Source organism: Equus quagga, chromosome 13, assembly GCF_021613505.1.
Source record: "Equus quagga isolate Etosha38 chromosome 13, UCLA_HA_Equagga_1.0, whole genome shotgun sequence".
Taxonomy (NCBI): domain Eukaryota; kingdom Metazoa; phylum Chordata; class Mammalia; order Perissodactyla; family Equidae; genus Equus; species Equus quagga.
Genome location: NC_060279.1, coordinates 81,613,917 through 81,635,955, shown reverse-complemented (window position 1 = coordinate 81,635,955; position 22,039 = coordinate 81,613,917). Strand labels below are relative to the sequence as shown.

Genomic DNA, 22,039 nt, shown 5'->3' with positions numbered 1-22,039 from the left:
AAGTTTATGATTCCAGTCATATAAAATTCGAGAAAATGCAAAAGTATTGTAAGGAAAGTAAATGGATGGGTAGCTGGAGAGGTGAGAAGGGCAAGGAGAAATTATGACAGGATGTGAGGGTAATATACCAATACACATAGGTAATTATCATGACTATGATGATAGTTTCAGAGGTTTACACCTATGTCAAAACTTATGAAACTATACACTTTAAATACATGCAATTTAGTACAAGCAAATTATACCTGACTACTATTTTAAAAACTGGCTCAGGAGGGGCTGGCCCCATGGCATAGTAGTTAAGTCCTGCACACTCCACTTCAGTGGCCCGGGTTCATGGGTTCAGACCCTCGGCACAGACCTATACCACTCCTCAGCTGTGCTGTGGCAGTGACCCACATACAAAATAGAGGAAGACTGGAGCAGATGTTAGCTCAGGGCAAACCTTCCTCAGCACAGAAAAAAAAAAAATCACTGAAGAGAAAGTCCTTATGTGCATCTTTTTGGAAAAAAGGTTTCACAACATTGTACTGAGTCCAATTGTCTCCTCATGCCCTCTGGGGGTCAGCTTTCCCTCAATGACAAATATGGGGAGCTATGAAGTACATTTCCACCTGAGTCAACAGGAATGCTGCCTCGGTCACAAGAGCCACATCTGTGGACTACAAATCCCCATTTTCTCTGTTTTCCCACCTGTCTAGTAATGACCTTGAGGTGAACATCACTGAGAAGCTACAAAAATCCAAAAAACTTTTCAACAATTTTTATTACATTCTTGGACAGTGACTTCAGCTACACAAGATAAACTTGCCTGGAGCTTCCAAGATTTGTGTACAAACTGATGCCACAAGTCACCAACACAGAACCACTTCTGGATGCATTTTCAGAAGAGGCACATTCCATCCAGCTGGCTGCAGTCTCCTCCACTCCCTGTTAAGCCAGTGTTTCTCTACCAATTATAGTTTCTCCTGGACCCAATAGTCTTACAACCAGTGACTCTCACCCAACGAACTGTGGACATCAGGCCACACGGCTCTTTGTGGATGGGGAAGATATCCCCTCCACAGTGCTGACGTCTGGTGAGACCTCCTGTGAGGAAGGGAAAAAGTTCATGCTGCCCTCAGACTCACTTGAGGTTCTCACACCAACCCTTTCCTCAGGGTCATCACTGAGCCTCCTGAATCACAGCATTCAGGCCTCATATGAGAACCAGAAAACACTGCAGTCTTTTCTGGGAGGCTGTGGGAGCAATAGAAATTTGGTTAAAACTGACAAGTTATTTTCTGCCATCACATTGTCTCTCCTCAGGCACACTAAGTTTGAGACACCTAAAAAGTTGTTCAACCCTTCATGCTTGTAAAGGCAAAATCTGTTTACAAACTACCCCACAGAGTAAATAAAACATGTAAGATTAAGGAGGACTTAAACTATAAGGCCTTCGATATTGTACAAGACAAAGCAACAGGCAGCAGGCAGTACTTGAGTTTGTGACTTGGAAGCTGGAAAAAAATCATCACAAGGGTAATGTGGAGACCACACGTCCCTGAAAAAGGTAGTCATTCTCTGCACCAACACTGACTCAGGTCCATGTGGAAGGCAGTCAAGGCAGAGGGAAAGCTGACCCCTGAGGGCTCAGACTATTCCTAACTTCCTCTAACACATGGGAGAACAGAGGTCAGCTTCCTTGAGCACACTGGGGTAGTAACTGACAAGACACACTGTGTGGACCTGCCAGGTGGTAGAAGTGAAATGGTTTCAACCACAGAAACCAGGAGTTTGACACAAACCTGGAAAGAGCCTTGGACAGGTTAGAAATGGCCATATATTTACACAAACTTCCCACACAACTGAAACTTAGAGGAAATCTCCCCAGTGTGCATGTTCAGATGTATGAGAATCAATTCCAACAGATGGTTCCTCAGAGTTTGCACTGGTGTCATTCCACTGAAAAGGAAACTGCACGTTCTCTGCCCATCTAAGGCCTTTCTCTAGTGTGAACTCTCCGATGTTGAGAAAGGGTAGATTTTCGCATAAAAAATTTCCCACATTCACTGCACTCATACGGCCTTTCTCCAGTGTGACCTCTCCGGTGTTGACTGAATTGAGAACTATCCCTAAAGGATTTTCCACATTCACTACACTCGTAAGGTCTTTCTCCTGTGTGAACTCTCTGATGATAGCGGAGTTTGGAGCTAGAGATAAAAGATTTCCCACATTCAGTGCACTCATAAGGCCTATCTCCTGTGTGAACTCGCTGATGATAACGGAGGGTAGAACTAGAAGTAAAAGATTTCCCACACTCACTGCATTCATAAGGCCTTTTTCCTGCATGAACTCTCAGATGATAAGAGAGGGTGGCGCTACTTGTAAAAGATTTCCCACATTCACTGCACACATAAGGCCTTTCTCCTGTGTGAACTCTCTGGTGTCGAATCAGTATTGAGCTGTTAGTAAAAGATTTCCCACATTCACTGCACTCATAAGGTCTTTCTCCCGAGTGAACTCTCTGATGATAAGCAAGACCTGAGATAGAGGTAAAAGATTTCCCACATTCACCGCACTCATAAGATCTTTCTTTATTATGAATTTTCTGGTGTATTGAGAGGGAAGATTTTTGGCTAAAGGATTTCCCACATTCATTACACTCATAAGGCCTTTCTCCAGTGTGAGCTCTCTGGTGTTTATTGAATTGTGACCTGTCCTTAAAGGTTTTCCCACATTCGCTGCACTCATAGGGTCTTTCTCCAGTGTGAACTCTGTGATGATAACGGAGGCCTGAGCTAGAGGTAAAAGATTTCCCACATTCACTGCACTCATATGGCCTATCTCCTGTGTGAACTCTCTGATGATAACGAAGGGTGGAACTAGAAGTAAAAGATTTCCCACATTCACTGCATTTGTAAGGCCTTTTTCCCGCATGAGCTCTCTGATGATAACAGAGAGTAGAGCTACAGGTAAAAGATTTCCCACATTCACCACACACATAAGGCTTTTCTCCTGTGTGAACTCTCTGGTGTTGCATGAGTGTCCACCTATTGTTAAAAGATTTTCCACAATCACTGCACGTAAAAGGCCTTTCTCCTGTGTGAACTCTCTGGTGTAAAGTGAGGTTATTTCTTCGGATAAAGGATTTCCCACATTCACTACACTCATAAGGCCTTTCTCCAGAATGAACTCTCTGATGATAATGGAGGTCAGACTTAGAGATAAAAGATTTCCCACATTCACTGCACTCATAAGGCCTTTCTCCTGTGTGGGCTCTCTGATGATAATGGAGGGCAGAGCTGGTGGTAAAAGATTTCCCACATTCAGTGCACCCATAAGGCCTTTCTCCAAGGTGACCACGCTGATGATACTGGAGGGTGGAGCTACAGGTAAAAGATTTCCCACACTGAGTGCACACATAAGGTTTTTCCCCAGTGTGAATTCTCCGGTGTCGAATGAGTGTCCACCTATCATTAAAAGATTTCCCACATTCACTGCACTCATAAGGTCTTTCTCCTGTGTGAACTCTGTGATGATAACGAAGGCTGGAGCTAAAGGTAAAAGATTTCCCACATTCAGTGCATTCATAAGGCCTTTCTCCTGAGTGAACTCTTAGGTGTATAATGAGGTTATTTCTTCGGGTAAAGGACTTCCCACATTCACTACACTCAAAAGGCCTTTCTCCAGTGTGAACTCTGTGATGATAACGGAGAGCAGTACGAGTAATAAAAGATTTCCCACATTCACTGCACTCGTGAGGCCTTTCTCCAGAATGAACTCTCTGATGATAACGGAGGTCAGACCTAGAGATAAAAGATTTCCCACATTCACTGCACTCATAAGGCCTTTCTCCTGTGTGAGATCTCTGATGATAACTGAGGGCAGAGCTAGAGGTAAAAGATTTCGCACAGTCACTACATTTATAAGGCCTCTCTCCAATTCGAACTCCCCTGTGTTGAATGAACACCGAGCTATGGGTAAAAGATTTTGCACACTCACTGCACATGTAACTGTTTTCTCCATTTTGACATCTTTGGGGATGAACAAGGACAGATTGGTGGCTTAAGGATTTCCCACATTTGCTACACTTGCATGGTCTTACCCCAGTATGAATTCTTTGATGTTGACTGAGGGTTGAGCTTCGCCTAAAAGATTTGCCACATTCTCCACACACATGAAGCCTTTCCCCAGTGTGGACTCTCTGGTGCACAACAAATGAGGATTTGTACCTGAATGTTTTCCCACATTCATGGCACTCAAAACACTGTCTTCCCATTTGGACACCTTGATCCTGAACAAACGTGTGTTTGGGGTTGAAGTCTTTCCTGTGTTCTCCCCAGATGTAACGCCTTCTTCTGTTTGGTAAAGTGGCCACACACTGGGTGAGTTTCTTTGGCTTCTCCCTGGTGTGAGTGACCTCTTGTTTGAGATATCCCAAGCTGGCCAGGAAGTCCTTCCCAACCTCCCCCCAGGGAAAGGGATTCCTTGACACATGGAATCTGCTGCTCTTCACAAATGAGGCCATGTCCACACTGCATCTGAATGGTTTCTCTCCCATATGCTGCGCCTGGTCATGTTGAAACTTTGCTCTGATGTAAAACTGTTTCACACAAGCTCCACAATTCAATGGTTTCAGGTTGTGTTGTGTTCCCTGCTCCTCAGCCACGTGGAAAATGTCTCTCAAGACTGGACCACACATCTCACAGGGGTGGGTCTTCTGAGAAGATGGAGCTGCCTCGGGAGTCCTGGCAAGTGGAACTTCTACAGAAATGCTCTGTTCAAAGGGAGCCTCCAGACCCTCTGCTCCACAGCAGCAACCTGAAGGCAAAGAAATCCTGGTGAAGTACATGTTGACCACAGGGAGGGGCAACCCCAGCACAAACGAGCATCTGTCTCATCTCACAGTGAATCTATGGGATGCTTTTCAAGACAAGGGAGTTGGAATCCAGATGAAGGGACAGCTGGTTGCTGTGCCTCACCAGGCCTCTAAGATCACAAAGTGGTGGAGATCTCAGCAGGGGAAGGATACAAAGTTAGGGTGTGACGTAAGGAAGAGAAGCAGCGTCTACACCTTGTTCTCTGCCCAGTTTCCTGCAGGACCTTTTCTGCTGCTGATGTGAGGCTCAGCAGAAGGTGCAGCCAAGCCCATGAAAATCCAATCACAAGAGATTTGCAGCTACTCAAGGTCAATTTAAGGATATCTTCACACCTCACAGCTCAACACGTGAGGGCCACTGGTAGAGAGCACTGCAGAAGGAGAGTTGAGAGAAACGGGTCAGATGTGAAGTTCAGAGAGGTGAAAATTATCCCTGGGCTGGAAATCACCCAGGAAATGACACCTAGTAGACCTGACAAGTCAACAAAGTGTCAATATAGGGAAGGAAAGGTGGAAATGGGGTGTGGCCACTGGCAATGGCACCAAATCTGGATGGATAGGCTCCTGCTATGATGTGAAAATGGACCTGATGTCACATCCTCCTCAGTTGCCACTCACCAGGGCCAGGCCCCCTCTAAGCATACTCTGCCAAGCTGGATTCACGCCCATCCTGTGATGCACAAAGAAGTCTTCTCCCCAAACCTTAGTTGGGCAACTACATGGGACATAGAGGATACAAGTCCTAAGCAAATGACAGGAGAGGTGAACGGTCTGCACTGTTTAAGAGCAACTAAGCCTACAAAAGACCACAGAAAAGAGATCTAAGTGAGTGATCTCAGTGAGCTGGAGGAGGAAACCAGCCTTTGCCATGAACAAGAAACAACTAGACAGCTATGTGTGGTCAAAACTGGCCCTTGGGTGCTCAAAAGCCCAATTAAGATACCACAGCAACACAGTGGAACCTAAAAAGGAGAATAACCATACAAAAAAGATCACTGGAGACAGTGACGTACTGAAGACACCTAGAAACGACCAGGAAATAAGGGTAGGGGCTGTGTGTATCAGTCAAAAGACCGATAACATCATGATCCCCAATGGCCTGCCCTGCAGAGGACCCCAGCAGCCTCTGCTGCAGAGAACCTCAACAGTCCCCGCTACAGCTGTGACCACCACAGAGTGCAGAGCAGAGGCGGCCGAGTGTTTACAGATGTGGACCCCAGCTGCCTGCTCTGCAGAGGACACTGGCAGCTTTCACACTAAAGTAACCAATAGCTATCGCCATGGGAGACTTGCCAGAGGATAATTTGCTGAGTTGTCCCCTTGTGAAAGGAGGAGCTATTGCTTCATTCCAGGACCAAGACTGCCACCCCTCTCAACAGTGCACATATCCCAGACACCACAGAGCCACAAGTGCTCCATGGTTGCCCAGACTCCATAACCTGACTCCATGGTTGTCACCCGAGTGCTGCACCTCAGGCACCAGGGCCATGGCTGCTGTGCGCGAGCCAGCTTCTCAGACCCCAGAGACACTGTTTCTCTGTGTTCACCGGCTCCCTCACTGCTCAGTGTGTGACTGTATCTTACACAGTGACGTCAATGCCACTCAGGACTATTCAGCACCTGGGACCCTAGAACTACTATTGTTCCATGTCTGTTCACATTCTAGAATCCAGATTCATATCTGCACCACAGGTGCCTGCACATCAGAGACCAATGCCACCACCACCATGAAGGCATCCAAGAGCCAGACTTGGCATCAACAGGGAACTCCTCAAATTATTTTCTATGGGAGAAAGAGATCAGGAGGTCCCCAGCAGCATTCTCCACTGCTGTGGACACCCAGAGCCTTAGCTGTTGAGGACCCTGCAATCTTTGCTGATGCTGACCTCAGGTGACCTCAGCTGTGCAGACACTAAGCTGCTGGGCCTTCTTGTAGTAGGAACTACCACACCCCCGCAAGATGGCACACATGTGAAGAGCTTCCCCACCAAAACCTTTCCGTAAAGTCTGGAAGAAGGGACTGCCCCATGAAATGTACAGGCATCAAAATGAGGCTACAAGAAATACAGAAATCCAGAAAACATGATACCCCAAAGGTACACAATAATTTATCACTCACTTAAAAATGCAAAAATGCTTAAAAATGCTTAATACTTAAAAACTCACTTAAAAAATGCAGATTTATGAACTGTCAAAGAGTTCAAAACAATTTTAAGGAAGCTCAGTGAGCTACAAGAAAACAGAAATATATAACTCAACGATATAAAGAAAACAACATGCAAACAAAATAAGATTTTCAATAGAAAAATAGAAAATGTATAAAAGAACCAAACAGAAATGATGGTGCTGAAGACTATAATGAATGAAAAAATGCAATAGAAGGGCCAGCCCTATGGCCAAGTGGTTAAGTTGGTGCACTCCACTTCAGCGGCCCAGGGTTTCACCAGTTTGGATCCTGGGCACAGACATGGCACCGTTCATCAAGCCACGCTGAGGCCGCATCCTACAGAGCACAACCAGAAGGACCTGCAACTAGAATATACAGCTACGTACTGGGGGGCTTTAGGGGAAAGAAAAGGGTGGAAAAAAAGATTGGCAACAGATGTTAGCTCAGGTGCCAATCTTTAAAAAATTAAAAAACATGGAAGAGAGAGCAGCAACAGTCAACTTGATCAATCAAAAGCATGAATCTGAAACTGAAGACAGGTCTTGTGAAATTTCCAGTGATTTCAAGAAGAAAAAAGATCAAAGAACTAAAGAGGGAAGAAACCCTACGTGAATTACGGGACATCATGAAACAAAACAGTATTTGCATTATGGGAGCCTGAGAAGAAGAGAGGGAGGAAGCAAATCTGGGGTGAGAAATGGACATTCAGGCATATGATGCTCTGAAGTGCCCCCAAAAATTCAATCCAAAGGTGACTTCACCAAGTGAAGTACACTTTTGAAAAGTCTAAGAGAAAAGAAACTCATCTTATACAAGGAAATCCTCAGAAGGATATGAGAGGTTTCCTTAGTTGAAATACTGCATACTGGGAGAGAGTGGGATGATGTTCTAAATGCTGAAAGAAAAAAACTGCAAACTAAGAACACTTTACCAGCAAAGCTGCCCTTCAGAAATGAAGGAGAGAAAAAGACTTTCCCAGACCAAGAGAAGCCAAGCAAATCCATCACCACCTGATCTACCCTCCAAGACATGCTAAACGGAGTTCTTCAAGGTGAAATGAAAGTACAGTAATTAGTAACATGAAAATACAAAACACAGTGATAAAAGTAAGTATATAGTCATATTCAGAATATTCTAATGGTCTAACAGTGTGTTAATCACTCAACTCTAATATTGAGGATACAAGACAAAGAGTATGAAAAACAACTATACTCACGGTAATTTGTTAATCGTTCCACAATATAAAAAGATGTAAATTATGACATGAAAAACATAAAATTTGTCTGGAGGGGAGTTAAAGAGTAGAGTTTTTGCATGTGATCAAAGTTAAGTTTTTATCAGTTTAAGATACAACGCTATGAGATATATTATATAAGCCTCACAGTAACCACGAAGCAAAAACCTCTATCACACACACAAAAGACAAAGAGAAATGAACAAAAGCATACGACCATGGGAATCACAAAGGAAAACAGCAGGAGTGGAAGAAAGGAACTACAAAACAACCAGACAATATTTAACAAAATGGCAATAGTAGGTCCTAATAAAATTCTCCAATCCAAAAACATACAGTGGCTCAACAGAAAAACAAAAAACCAAGATCCAACTATATCCTGCCTAAGATAGAGTAATCTGAACTTTCAGGACACACACAGGCTGAAAGTGAAGGGACTGACAGAGATACTCCACACAAATGGAAACCAGAGAGCAGGGGTAGCTATACTTATAAGATAAAACACTTTATGTCAGAAAATGTCACAAGAGACAAAGAAGGTCATCACATAATGATAAAGGAGTCAAATTATCAAGAGGATGTAACAATTGTATGTACATATGCACCACACATCAGAGCATCTAAATTAAGCATGAAACAAATACAACCAGATCTGAAGGCAGAAAAGACAGCAATGGTATATTAAGAGGGAATTTCAATATCCTGCGTTCAACAATGGGTGGATATCCAGAGAGAAAATCAATAAGGATATATTTGAATTGAAAAACACTTTACTCCAAATGGATCTAACAGACATCCAGAGAACATTCCATCCTACTACAGCAGAATACACGCTTTTCTCAAGTCCACACAGAATATTCTCCAGGACAGATAATATATGTCAAAGTCTTAACAAATTTCAAAGACTGAAATCATATCAAATATCTTTTCCTAACACAATAGATAAAACTAGAAATCAGTAACAGATGAAAGCTGAAAAATTCAAAAATATGTGGACATTAAACAACACACTCCTGACCAATCAACTGGTCAAAGGAAAAATCACAAGGAAAATAAAAAATGCCTTTAGACAAACGAAAATTAAAACAAAACATACAAAATCAGCAAAATCAGTTCTAAGAGCAGTTTAAAGTGATAAATGATGGCGTTAAGAAAAAAGATCTGAAATAAATAACCTCATTTTACACTTTGAGGAAGTAGCAAAAGAACAAACTAAGACCAAAGTTAGCAGAACAAAGAACAAAACAAAGATCAGAGCAGAAATAAATAAAAAGAAACAATAAAAACAATGGAGGGGCTGGTGCCGTGGCCAAGTGGTTAAGTTTGTGCGCTCCACTTTGGGTGGCCCAGAGTTTCATCAGTTCGGATCCTGGGCGCGGATGTGGCACCACCCATCAGGCCATGCTGAGGTGGCATCCCACATGCAAGAACTAGAAGGACCCACAACTAAAATATGCAACTATGTTCTGGGAGATTTGGGGAGAAAGAGCAGAGGAAAAAAAAAGAGAAGATTGGCAACAGTTGTTAGCTCAGGTGCCAATCTTTAAAAAAAAATAAAGATGAACAATACTAAGAGCCAGTTTTTCTTTCCTTTTTTTTTTTTGAGGAAGATTAGCCTGAGCTAACATCTGCCACCACTCCTCTTTTTGCTGAGGAAGACTGACCTTGGGGTAACATCCGTGCCGATCTTCCTCTACTTTATATATGGGATGTCTACCACAGCATGGCTTGCCAAGTGGTGCCATGCCTGCACCAGGGATCCAAACCGGTGAACCCTGGGCCGCCAAAGCAGAACGTGCGAACTTAACCGCTGCACCACGGGGCTGGCCCAATAAGAGCCAGTTTTTTGAAAAGATAAGCAAAATTGACAAACCTCTAGCTAGACTAACTCAGAACAGAGAGAAAACTCAAATAAATTAACTCAGAAATAAAGGAGCAATTATAACTGACAGCACAAAAACAGAAAGGATCATAAGAATACTGTCAACTGTTATAAGCCAACAAACTAGATAACCCAGAAAAAACAGAGAACACATAAGCTATCAACTCAATCATGAAGAAATAGAAAATCTGAATAGACCAATAATATGGAAGGAAATTGAATCAGTAATCAAAAATTTCCCAACAAAGAAAAGGCCACCAACAATAGATTCACAGATGAATTCTATCAACATTAACATTAATTTTTCTCAGACTCTTGCAAAAATTTGAAGATGAAGGAACATTTCCAAACTCATTTTAGGAGCCCAGCACTAACCTGATACCAAAGCCAGACAAGGAAACTACAAGAAAAGAAAATTAGAAGCCAACATCCTTGATGAACATAGATGTAGAAAAACTCAACAAAATACTAGGAAACCCGATTCAACAGGATATGAAAAGAATGATAAACTGTGACCAAGTGGGATTTATCCTTGGGATGCAAAAGGATGTTCATCACAATCAAATCATAAATGTGCTATACGACATTAACAGAATGCGGCAAAACATTCGATCACATCAATAAATGCAGAAAAAGCATTTGACAAAATTCAGAATCCTTCCATGATAAAACTTCTCAAAATATTAGGAGTAGAAGGAATGTACCTCAATATCAAAAAGGCCATATGTAATAAGACAACAGGTACCAACATATTCAACAGTGAAAAGGTAAAAGCTTTTCCTCTAAGATTAGGAACAAGATAAGGATACTCGCCTTCACCACTGCTATTTAAACTAGTGCTGGAAGTCCTAGGCAGACCAACACGGCAAGAAAAACAAATGAAAGGTATCCAAATCAGAAAAAAGAAAGCAAAACTGTTTTTGCAGATCACATGATTTTATATAAAGAAAACGATAAAAACTCCACTAAAAAACTGTCAGAATGAATAAATGAACTCAGTAAATTTGCAGATCATAAAATCAATATACAAAAATCAGTTGTGTCTATACACTAACAATAAAATATCAATAAGAAATTAAGAAATCAATCCCACTTACAACAGCATTACAAACAATAAAATACTTGGGAATAAATATAACCAAGAGGTAAAAGATCTGTACACTGAAAACTATAACACACTTATGAAAGAAACTAAAAACACAAATAAATAGAAGGATATTCTATGTTCTTGGATTGGAAGAATTATCATTGTTAAAATATCTCTGCTACCCAAAGCAACCTAGAAAGTCAATGCAATCTCTACCAAAATTCCAATGGCATTTTTATCAGAAATAGAAAAAGAATCCTAAAATTCTACCACAAGTGACCTCGAATAGCCAAAGCAATCTTGACCAAGAAGATCAAAGTTAAAGGAATCACACTTCAAGATTTTAAACTATATTACAGAAGAACAGTAATCAAAACAGTATGGCACTGAAATAAAAACAGACACAGATCTATGAAATAGAACACAGAGCCCGGAAATAAACCCATGCATACATGATCAACTACTCTTTGACAAGGGTGCCAAGAATACACAACGGGGAAAGGAAAGTCTCTCCAATAAATGCTGTTGAGAAAACTGGATATGCACACGCACAAAACCTGAAACCAGGGCCCAACCTTACACCACTCACAAAAGTTAACTCAGAATGGATTGAAGACTTAAATGTAAAACATGAAAACATAAAACTCTTTGAAACAAACACAGAAAAAGATGCTTAATACTGATTTTGGCAACAAGTTTTTGGATATGACATCAAAAGCACAGGCAGCAAAGGCAAAGATAAAGAAGTCCAGTTACATCAAACTAAAAGGCTTCTGCATAGCAAAGGAAGCAATCAACACAATAAAAAGGGAGAAAACATTTGTAAACATATCTCATAAGGGGTTACTATCTAAAATATAAAAGATACTCACAGAGCTCAACAGCAAAAGAACAATCTGATTAAAAAATGTGCAAAGGACCTGAATAGACACTGAATGAAAGAAGACCTACGAATGGCCAGCAGGTATATGAAAAAATGCTCTTCCTCACTAATCACCAGGAAAATACAAATCAAAACCACAATGAGATGTTACCCCACACCTGATAAAACGGATACTATCAAAAAGAGCAGAGATAACAAGTGTTATTGAGGATGAGAGGTAAGTAAAGGAACCCTTGTTCACTGTGGACGGAATGTAAAAAAAAATCAAAATCATAGAAACACAGAGTAGAAGGCCAAGAGCCAGGGCATGGAGGAAATGGGGAAGATGGTGGTCAAAAAGTACAAACATTCAGTTATAAGATGAACAAGTTCTGAGGCTGTAACGCACAGCGTTGTGACTACAGTTAATAATACTGTATTGTACGCTTGAAATTTACTGAGAGTAAATCTTAAGCATTCTTAGCAAAAATACAATAATAATAATAAGGTAACTTTATGAGGTGATGGATGTTTAATTAACTTCATTGTAGCAATTATTTCACATTGCATACATATATCAAACCATCATTTTGTACATTTTAATATACAGGTCCCCTCCATACCTACAGGTTCTGCATCCATGGTTTCAACCAAAGACGGGTCAAAAAATTTGAAAAAAGAAAATTCCAGAAAGTTCCAAAAAGCAAACTTTGCATTTGCCATGCACCAAGCACGACGCTAAACAGACATGAATAAAGTGATGTGTAGGCGACTACTCACATAGTATTTACATTGTATTAGGCATTACAAGTAATCTAGAAATGATTTAAACTATACAGGAGGATGTACGTAGCTTATATGCAAAGAGTATGCCATTTCATATAAGGGACTTGAGCATGCTCACATATTGCTATCAACGGGGGCTCCTGGAATCAATCAATCCTCCCGAGGATGCCAAGGAATGAAGGTATACAATTTTACATCTACAAGGCTGAAAAAACAAAACAAAACAGATCTAAACACTACAAACCATGCAGGAGGACACTGAAAAGCATCCCATGGTTCAGATAAGTAGTGACCATGACAATGCCTACATGCCTGGCACAAGCAGCCATGAGGAAACGAAAGGGAAAAGAAGGAACAAAGCCTGGGATACAGAAGTGATATGGATCTGGGAACAATGACCCAGAGAGGGCAAGCTCGGTGGAATCCGTGAAGCTCACTGCAATACCCCCAGCCTGGATGCCTTTCCTAAGAGGGCTCCGTACAGCAGGTACTGGGGCTGCAGGGGAGAGAAGAAGGCGGTGCACACACCCAGCCCTAGCAACACGGCACCACCCAGAAAGCTGGGGAAGCAAGCGGTGTCCACGGTCCATGAGAAAAATGACTGAGAAGGGCTGTGGGGAGGGAATACAGCCTAGTCCAGCTCACTGGCGAGGCTGTGAGAGTCTTACCCAGAGAGGATAAAAGCGCAAAGTTCTCCAGCATCACATCCAGGTACAGGCGTCTCTGAGCCTCATCCAGGAGCCTCCATTCCCCCCGGGAGAAGTACACAGCAACATCGTGAAATGTCACACTGTCCTGTAATGACGGGGACAGATGAAACCATCAACACTCTCTTTGAGATCCCACAATCCATCTCACCACACACTCATCCTCCCCCACGGCTCCCCACCTCAGAGGAATTCCAGTCCAGGTGCCACTGAGGCCCACCCTATCCTCAGGGTCCCTTTATTCACTGTGTTCAGCCGTCAGAAACATCAGGCAGGGGGGCACAGAGACCTCATCCAAGCTCTGGTCCTGGCCTGTAGGGTCTCATCCACCCTGTCAATTCCACTGGAGACTCTAGACTTGGACTCCAAGACGCAGCCAAACGTGGGCTCGTGCTTCGCCCTTCAGTCTCCAATACCAGGGCCCGAGGGCCATCGGCTCACGCTTCCTGTCGATGTGCATGTCATTCCGTAGATTGTACCTCTCATGTCTTCAGTGCCCACAGTTGCACTCCCAGCTCTGCATTTAGGGAAATCCCCAAGTGCTGCTCTGAAGGCCTCCTCTACACCTCTGATCCTTCTCAACATCAGGCCCTCAGGAGCACGTGTGAGCTACAGATGCCCCTGGCCTACCTCCACTTCTGTGCTGCTCACACAATCCTCCTATCTCCACTCAACTTTCCTTAGAACCCCAGCCCTGATGGTCTCTGTGCCAGGCACAGTGACTCTCACAAATGACCACACGTGCCCCACACCTTACCCACCATCAACACTGAACACCCCAGTCCCCACCAAAACTCATCACACAATTCTGGTGAAGGTGTACATCAGTGAATGAGCAGGAGCCCTGGCTCAGTGTCATCCTGTCTCAGTTACTCCTCTGCCTCCACAGCCATCTCATGTCCACTCATCCCACAGAAGCCTTAGTCACCTGCCAGACCATGCTGTCTCCCATATGGTTACCACGGTCACTTCTCCCCTTCACCTCGGTTTGCGTGCACCTTTGCACCTCACTAGGCGCACAGCAAGAAAACCACTCCTCATCATGCATGCTCCTCCTTCAGACCAGCTAAGAGCATTGCCAGGACGACCTGCATTCCCCCACCTAATGGGGAGTACAGCTCCTTCCTGCTCCACACAACAGCCACCAGTTTTCATTATCTCCGTCCTGAACCCTTCCCCAGATTTCCAGACCTGTGTGTCCAGCTGTCCACTTGATGCCTCCATTCACTGTTCTCTGAAACATCTTTAACAGCACCAAAAAATCTTTCTGATATTCCCAAGGGAAATTAATCTGTCACTAACTTCCACCTCACAGTGGGAGCTTCCATCCCCTCAGCTGCTAATACCAGTGACACTGAGTCATCCCTGACTCTTCCCTTCCTCTCCCTCACCTACAACCCTTCTTAAAAAAAGGGACAGAGTGTCCAACTTTTTGCCCAGCTCCACGATCACCAGACTCCGGTCCATCAACACTCATCTGGTTATAGTAACTGCCTACTCCGGGCTCCCTGCTTCCTCCCTTAACCCCATAGTCTAGTATCCTCTGTGCAGCCAGACAGAGCCTGTTAAACTCGGGCAAGACCAACTCCTTCCTCCTATCCAAGCCTCCCGTTACCTCCCAACTTCTCAGGCGGCCACATTACAGGACTGATCCCTGACCCCCTGCTCTTTGTTCTTCACAGAACGGAGACATGCTGTCCCCTGTCTCCAGCTCAGTCACACCTCCAAACATTTGCACACGCTGGTATCCGTTCCCGAGGTAAGTTTCCACAACTGTTTACCCTGGCTGTCAGAAATGGGAACACCTCCATGTTACCCTTGGCCTCACTCAGGATCTTGGACTTAAGGATATCTCCAGCGTCCCTACACCCAAAAGCCAGGAAAACAGCAAAGGTAAGAGGCTCAAGTCACCAAAATCCCTGACACAAGTGGTGTCAAGGCCACTGAAGGACCGGACACCCTCTCCTTCCCTGTGCAGGTTCCGTAAGTGCCTCTTCTGTCCCAGAACCTGTGGGGCGAGGCAGGACCCCGCCCTGAGGCACCACGGCTGGACCCCGCCCCGCCCTGCGACCCGGTGACCTCGGTTTCACTCACTGACCTCCGGGCCTCAGTCCTCAGAGCCGCCTCGGACCAGCTCTGCGCCCTCGGACCAGGACTCCGCTCCCCGCGCCTCCCCGGCCTCCTCACCCCTTCCCGTCCGTTCTCTCCGAGCAGCGCCTGGAGAACTTTTGAAACCCCAACACGCACCGCGTCCCTCTCTGGTCACAGCCCTCCCGGCTCCGGGGCCCTTGGACTGAAGGAGCAGCCCCTCCCCTGCCAGTCCAGGGGGGACCCCTCCTCACACTGTTCCCTGCGGACCCCGGGACCCTCGGCCCGGGACCCTCGCCCGCAGCCCGGCCCCCGCCCACAGCCACAGGCACCACGAGCGCCTCCCCGGCCCGACCCCGGGGCCTGGGCTGCAGGCCCGGGAGCAGCGCCCGCCCTCGGGCTGGAGCTCGGGTTGCGCTGCGGGAGGGGCGGGCCGGAGCCGAGCGCTCACCTGAGCCGGCTCCCTCCGCGCGTCCGCCGCCATCGGCCTTGGGGGCGGCCGGGATCGGGAGCGGCAGGAGACGAGGCGCCGGGCGCGGCGCTCCGTGGCCCGGGGCCCCAGGCGGCGTCACCGAGCCTCAGAGCCGCCTGGGCCACGGGGACGGCGCCTCCTCGTCCGCCCCGTCAGCCCCGACTCTCGCTCCAGACCCTCAGTTCAGGTGAATAGGCCCAAGAGCAACCAAAATGGCCGCCACGACGAGGAGGCCGGAAGTCCCTCTCTCACTCGTCCAATTGGCACGGAAATGCTTTCACCCTCATCTTTCATTGGCTCAACTCTGCGCAAGTTCCTTGGGGTAATGTAGTTCGCAGAGCTCTAGTGCCGCAGGGAAGAGTGTTTTCCATCCTGAGCAACCAGAGAGCATTGGCTGTGCAGCCCTCAGAGGGATGCTTAAAAGTGGTGTTCCTACCTGGAAGGAGAGACTTTGCTCCTTAAGTGCAGCGAAAAGACATAATTTCATTTTCTGTGAAACTCAGCCTGCTCCCAGAGCATAAAATTATTTGAGATGCTCTCAAATCTACTGGTCTATATGGCCATATCATTCCATAGAGTCATTCAGACATAAAATGAGTCCATGCATAGCTGGAGGCATTATGTTATTCCTCTTCAGATGCATATAGCCTGAGACATTAACCAGTTTGTGAGTTTCACTATGATTGACTAGGAACAAAAGAAGAGACTCTGAGTCCGTTGAAAGGGGAAGAAGAGGGATGTTAAGCTGCCCTGAAAAAGGTGGACAAGCAGGAGCTCTGCCCCTGGTTCTCACAGAAAACGTCTGCCTTGCCTGATAGTGATTGTGTTCTACTTATTGAGGAACTCTGTTGTACCCGTGTAATATTTCTTACTCCATATCCTAAGACATACTCAATTCCATTTAGCAAATTGACTTTTCTCAAATGGAGACCAACTTAACTCTCTTTTGGTTTGGGTCAGTGGTTGCAACTTTTGCTATCTCAGCACGTCCTCAAAAGGAACATCGGAACCCCATGATCTCTTTTCCTTGCTGATAAGTGGTTATCATTTTCCAGTGATTGCAGGTATAGTTCTGCGTGGGGAATTGAGATTATTTCAGAAAAACTGTTTTGAAGTGCAAATTTCAGAAAACTAGTAGTAATGTTTATGCAGTTTGTTACTCCAAAAAAATTGGGGTTCTCTGGCCCGATGTGCATAAACAGCCAATTAATTACAGCATCAGCTTTTGGGGAAGAAATCAACTTTATTTTGTGAGATTCATCCTTAGAGAGACCAAGCTGTGCCCTCAGGTCTGTCTCCCCAGTCAGGATTTGGGGCAAAATTTAAGAGGTTAGGAAAAACAGGCGGGCACGCAGAAATGCTGGCAGGACAGATTTTGATTGGTGGGCTCCAAACATTTATGGTAAGGCTTTAAACATTTACAACAGGGTTCTAAACATTTATGATGAGGTTCTAAACATTTATGATGACGTGGGGAAGGAATTTTAACACCAGATCTTCCTGAATGAGGGACCCCTCACTTCTGATAAGAGTCCAGCTTTCAAGTTCTGGTCATGTCCTGGTCCTTGGGCTCCATGTGGAGGGGGATCTTTGGTTCCTTGGTCATTTCAGGTCAAGATTTCTTCTGCAGATGCTCTGGCTATGTGACTCTGCCCGTTTTCTGAAAGACAATTCTTAATCACTCTGTTGATAAGAGATGGGGTCCATTGAACTAGTTCTGGAGGGCCTGCAATTACAAGTTGTTCAAGGATAGATCAGAAATAGCTCTGGGGGAAATATCAGGGGATGCTGAGGAAAGTAAAAACATTAGATATTTTTACCAGGGCTATGATTTTTGAAAGCATTAAGCAAGGCCAGCTTGAAGGGAAGAGTTGAAGTGGACATTTATAGTAGCCAGATTAGTAAAAATGAACAAGAAACTGAGTGTGCTGTTTATTCACAGCTCTACAAATGTTCATTGAGCAAATACTCAGTTGTGGGCACTTTTTTAGGTGGGTGGAAATGAGCCAGGGAAAAGGCAGAACAAAAACTGTCTCTTGAGCAGCAGTAAGATGCAGCTGTCACCCACCATCTGGGATTAACCATTGATTGACCCAAGACTCAAATTACAAGAACTCCATGCTCTGAGAACACCTCCCTCCCCTTGCCTGAAAATCCCTCTCCCTTTTCTTAAAAATCTCCCTCCCCTTGCCTAGCCAATCATTGGTCTGGTCACCAGCTTGCCACCTGGCCTGCAGAAGATGGCTGCCTAGCCTGCAGCTTGACCAGTCCCCAGCTGCCAATCCAACTCCCTGCTTCAAACTGACCATTCCCCACTTCAACAACTATAAATCAGCACCTCAGGCCCCCACTCAGGGCTGGCCAGTCAGTTTCCACTGGGTCAGCCTATAACTGCACAAAGGGCATGATCTGCTCACCAGGAGAAAAAGCCAGGTGTCAAGAGGCAAGATGGGGGTCCAGCCCCATGGCCAAGTGGTTAAGTTCATGTGCTCTGCTTCAGTGGCCCAGGGTTTCACCAGTTCAGATCCTGGGCGCGGACATGGCACCACTCATCAAGCCATGCTGAGGTGGCATCCCACATGCCACAACTAGTAGGACCCACAACTAAAAATACAGAACTATGTACTGGAGGGCTTTGGGAAGAAAAAGGAAAAATAAAATCTTAAAAAAAAAAAAAGAAGCAAGATGGTGGCAGACAGAGGGCATTTTATTACAGCTTGCTAGCAAGAGGGAAGATGGATGACTAACGTCCAAAAGAAACATCTGAAGGGAGGCACAGATTCTTGAAGCAGTTATATAGGCCAGTGGGTTATAGGGGAGGGGGTTATCAATGTTGACCCAGGAGTCACCACACCAGATCCTTCAGTTTTCATTGATGATGGCTATCAGCATAGACTCTCTGTTCAGGGGTCATCACATTCCTAAGGAACTCAAAAGAATGAAGTTATTGTCTTATCACATCTGGGAGGTATAAGCACAAGCAGGGGTCATAAAATTTACAGAGTAGGTGAATCTCCTAGAGGATGCATATCCAGCTGGTTTAGTTAGTCAGAGGTCATTCAAAGTTACATTATGGTTTTTTTCCTACAATATGGCTTCCCATATGCCAACCTTGTGTTGAGCCAGAAACAATTCCCCCTTTTTGTTTTTCACTTCTAAAAGAAGAGAGACATCCTGTTGATGAGGGGCATAGGTTGTTCTCTTCCACTGAACCAGTCTCTTAGTAAGATGGTGATGCAGATGGGCTCCCAAATTTAGGTATGTAGTGTGTAAGCAATTAACCAGGTATTTAATAAGAAGCATTTCTAGAGAGACAAAAAGAAAAACAAGATTAATGGTGGGAGTAAATTATAAACCAGTTCCTGAGCCCAGGTGGCAGCTGGTCAAGAAGATTTCTAGATGTCTGAGTTAAAGCATCTTTTTCACTTTGAAATGTCTCTGATGATGTCATTGCATATTCAGGTATCTTACACAGTAACAGACATGAATCTCTCTTCAGTTTATATCAAGTCCTCCAGCTTCAGTATGCAAGGCTTCAGAAAAAAGGGCAAATTCAGTTCTCGGTGATTCCAAGTGAAAATGATGGGGAAAAGTTGAAAACGTTAGTTTGGAAATTTGTAGCCAGATATTTCAAGAGACTAGAAGAATTCAGGATCCAGTCTTGTTAATAGACATAAAACAAAAACCTTAAAGACAATTAACAGAACTAGAATCTAATATCCATGAATGTGTACCATAGTTTCTACTGAAACATAATTTTTCTCTCTAAAATCACCCTCATTTTTACCAAAGATAGCCAATTAAGACTCATTGGTTTGCAAAATAACTCTGGTTTCAATAAAACTCAATTCAGTTAGTTACATAAGTTCAGCAAGAATAGCCATTCATCATATAGGCTCTTTAAAATCTGCTTTGCTGTAACTTTTAATAAAGACTCTCAGACTGAACTTAAAGGCCTCTTGAGGCCAGAGAAGCCAAGCCAAGGATTTGTCATCAGGCTTCACCTGCAAAACCTTAGATTTGGGTGAATAACTCTCTTCTCTTGAGGTTCCCCCAAATATTTCAAGGTTCCAGGCACCTGCCAGAGAAGTGACCTTCCTTACTTACCCAGTTGCTGGGAACCCTGTAAACAAGGTACCAGACCAGTATTTCCAAGTGGCTTTATCCCAGAAAGTCAATCTTTATTCCTCAAAAGCTGTCTTGTCATACCTGAGTCTGTATGTTCCTCTCAAATATGACATTCCAGTCAAAGCCTTGGTAATATAACCAATGTTTCCAATTCTGTCCTGTTATAAGGAGAACAGATTCTTATTGAACTTATGCAAATAACTGTATTGCCATGAAAACAATATTCACTAAGTTTCCAAATTCTGGAAGGATCAGGTAGGGAGAAAAAGATAAATGTTTCAATCCTGCTTACAAAGGTATAATTTACCAAATTGCTATGAGTCATAGTTAGCTTGGGAGAAAAGAGAAAAAAATTTCCTTAAATCTGAAAAAAACACAAACATTTTAAAAATCAATATTTCTAACAAAAGCCATAAAAATTATAATCATTGTCATCAGTTCATTCAGTCATGTGTAATTGATTCTTGATCTTAATATTCTGTCAGCAGTTTCATGAAGTCATCAGTTTCTCTGAGTTCTATAATTTCTTACACAGTTCAGTTTTATGATCTGAAAGTTTATCAGAAACATGTATTCTAGTATCAGAATCCTTCCCATGAATTTCTGTGAAGATGAAATACATTTTGCAAAAACATCAGAGTAAAAGAGCAACTATCTGCAAATGACAGAATACTCAAAAGGGCAATTGACAAAGGAACTTGGCTATTTCTGTGACTTACAACACTTCAAGATAATAACCAGAATTATGCTGACAAGCAGAACAGGCAAGAATTTTAGGAATGTTATATAATTTTTAAAACATTTATATCATTTACCAACATTATACTACCTAAGATGGCTTATCGTCACTTGTTTCACAATGCTTCCCATGTAATTTAACATATCAAGTAAGTCTAATAAGTTTAGTAGCTTCCTCCTTGTAGGAGGAGAGCGAAAACAAATTTCTTTGAGAAGTCCCAGGGACCCTCCTAAAATTCTCAAAGAGAAAAAAAATTTTTCCTTCTTCCAGGTCAAAAGAAAGACTTCATTCAGGATTTGAATATATATATATATATATATATATATTTCAAATATATATATTTCAAAACAAGAAAATCTGTATTCTTTGTATGTTCTCTATTGAAAACATCTATCTTACTTTCCTCGAACACAAAGATGTTTTCCTCACTAATTTTTAGTAGCTTTAATTTCATATATTAATTAGAATTTTTAACCCTTACAGACCCTAGTAAAAACTAAAAAGCAATTATGAACTGTCTTTTATACTAATATTCTGCAGCTTGGCAAGTTCATAAACACTTTTAAATAATTCTTAGAAGCATGCTACTTCATAGAACAACCTTTAATAAAATATAAGACATGTTTACTAATAGACCCAAACATTATTAGTTTCTCTGTAATAAGAAGCCAAAAGTAGATAAACCAGACTTAATAATTAATGTCTAGTAGTCTATCTTATTTGGAAATGATCTAGATACTCAATGAATTTTTATCATTCAGTTTAACCTAACAAAATTTCAGTGTTTCAAGTTACCAAAGAGATTGTGGAAGCAATTTTAACTACTTATGTCATAAACTATAGTTATTGCTAAAAGTTTATCTGCAGGGAGTGACGTCAGCATCATGGTGGAGTCAGGTCTCGCCGAAATCTTCCCCCTCCAATAATCCGTACTCCAAGAGAGGACGTCCAAACTCAACACACAAAACGTCAGAGAGATCCATGCAGCCATACAACAGAGGGTGGAGAGGCTGGAGCTCCCCTCGG

The 22,039-nt window shown here is 43.5% G+C and overlaps 1 protein-coding gene across 2 annotated transcripts; it reads right to left on the bottom strand.

Moving 5' to 3' along the window:
- Positions 1-748: 748 nt before the first annotated feature.
- On the bottom strand, positions 749-16,338 carry LOC124249659 (zinc finger protein 345-like). 2 transcript variants are annotated; one of them, XM_046680851.1, is made up of 3 exons: positions 16,126-16,338; positions 13,548-13,674; positions 749-4,803 (listed from the first exon to the last, which is right to left on the bottom strand). In XM_046680851.1, the coding sequence occupies exons 1-3, from the start codon at positions 16,156-16,158 to the stop codon at positions 1,976-1,978; spliced, it is 2,988 nt and encodes a 995-aa protein (XP_046536807.1). In that variant the 5' UTR covers positions 16,159-16,338; the 3' UTR covers positions 749-1,975. The 2 variants fall into 2 exon arrangements, with proteins under 2 accessions (XP_046536807.1, XP_046536808.1); XM_046680852.1 differs by lacking the exon at positions 16,126-16,338 and adding an exon at positions 5,057-5,232 and having other exon boundaries at positions 13,548-13,659.
- Between the last annotated feature and the right edge of the window lie 5,701 nt (positions 16,339-22,039).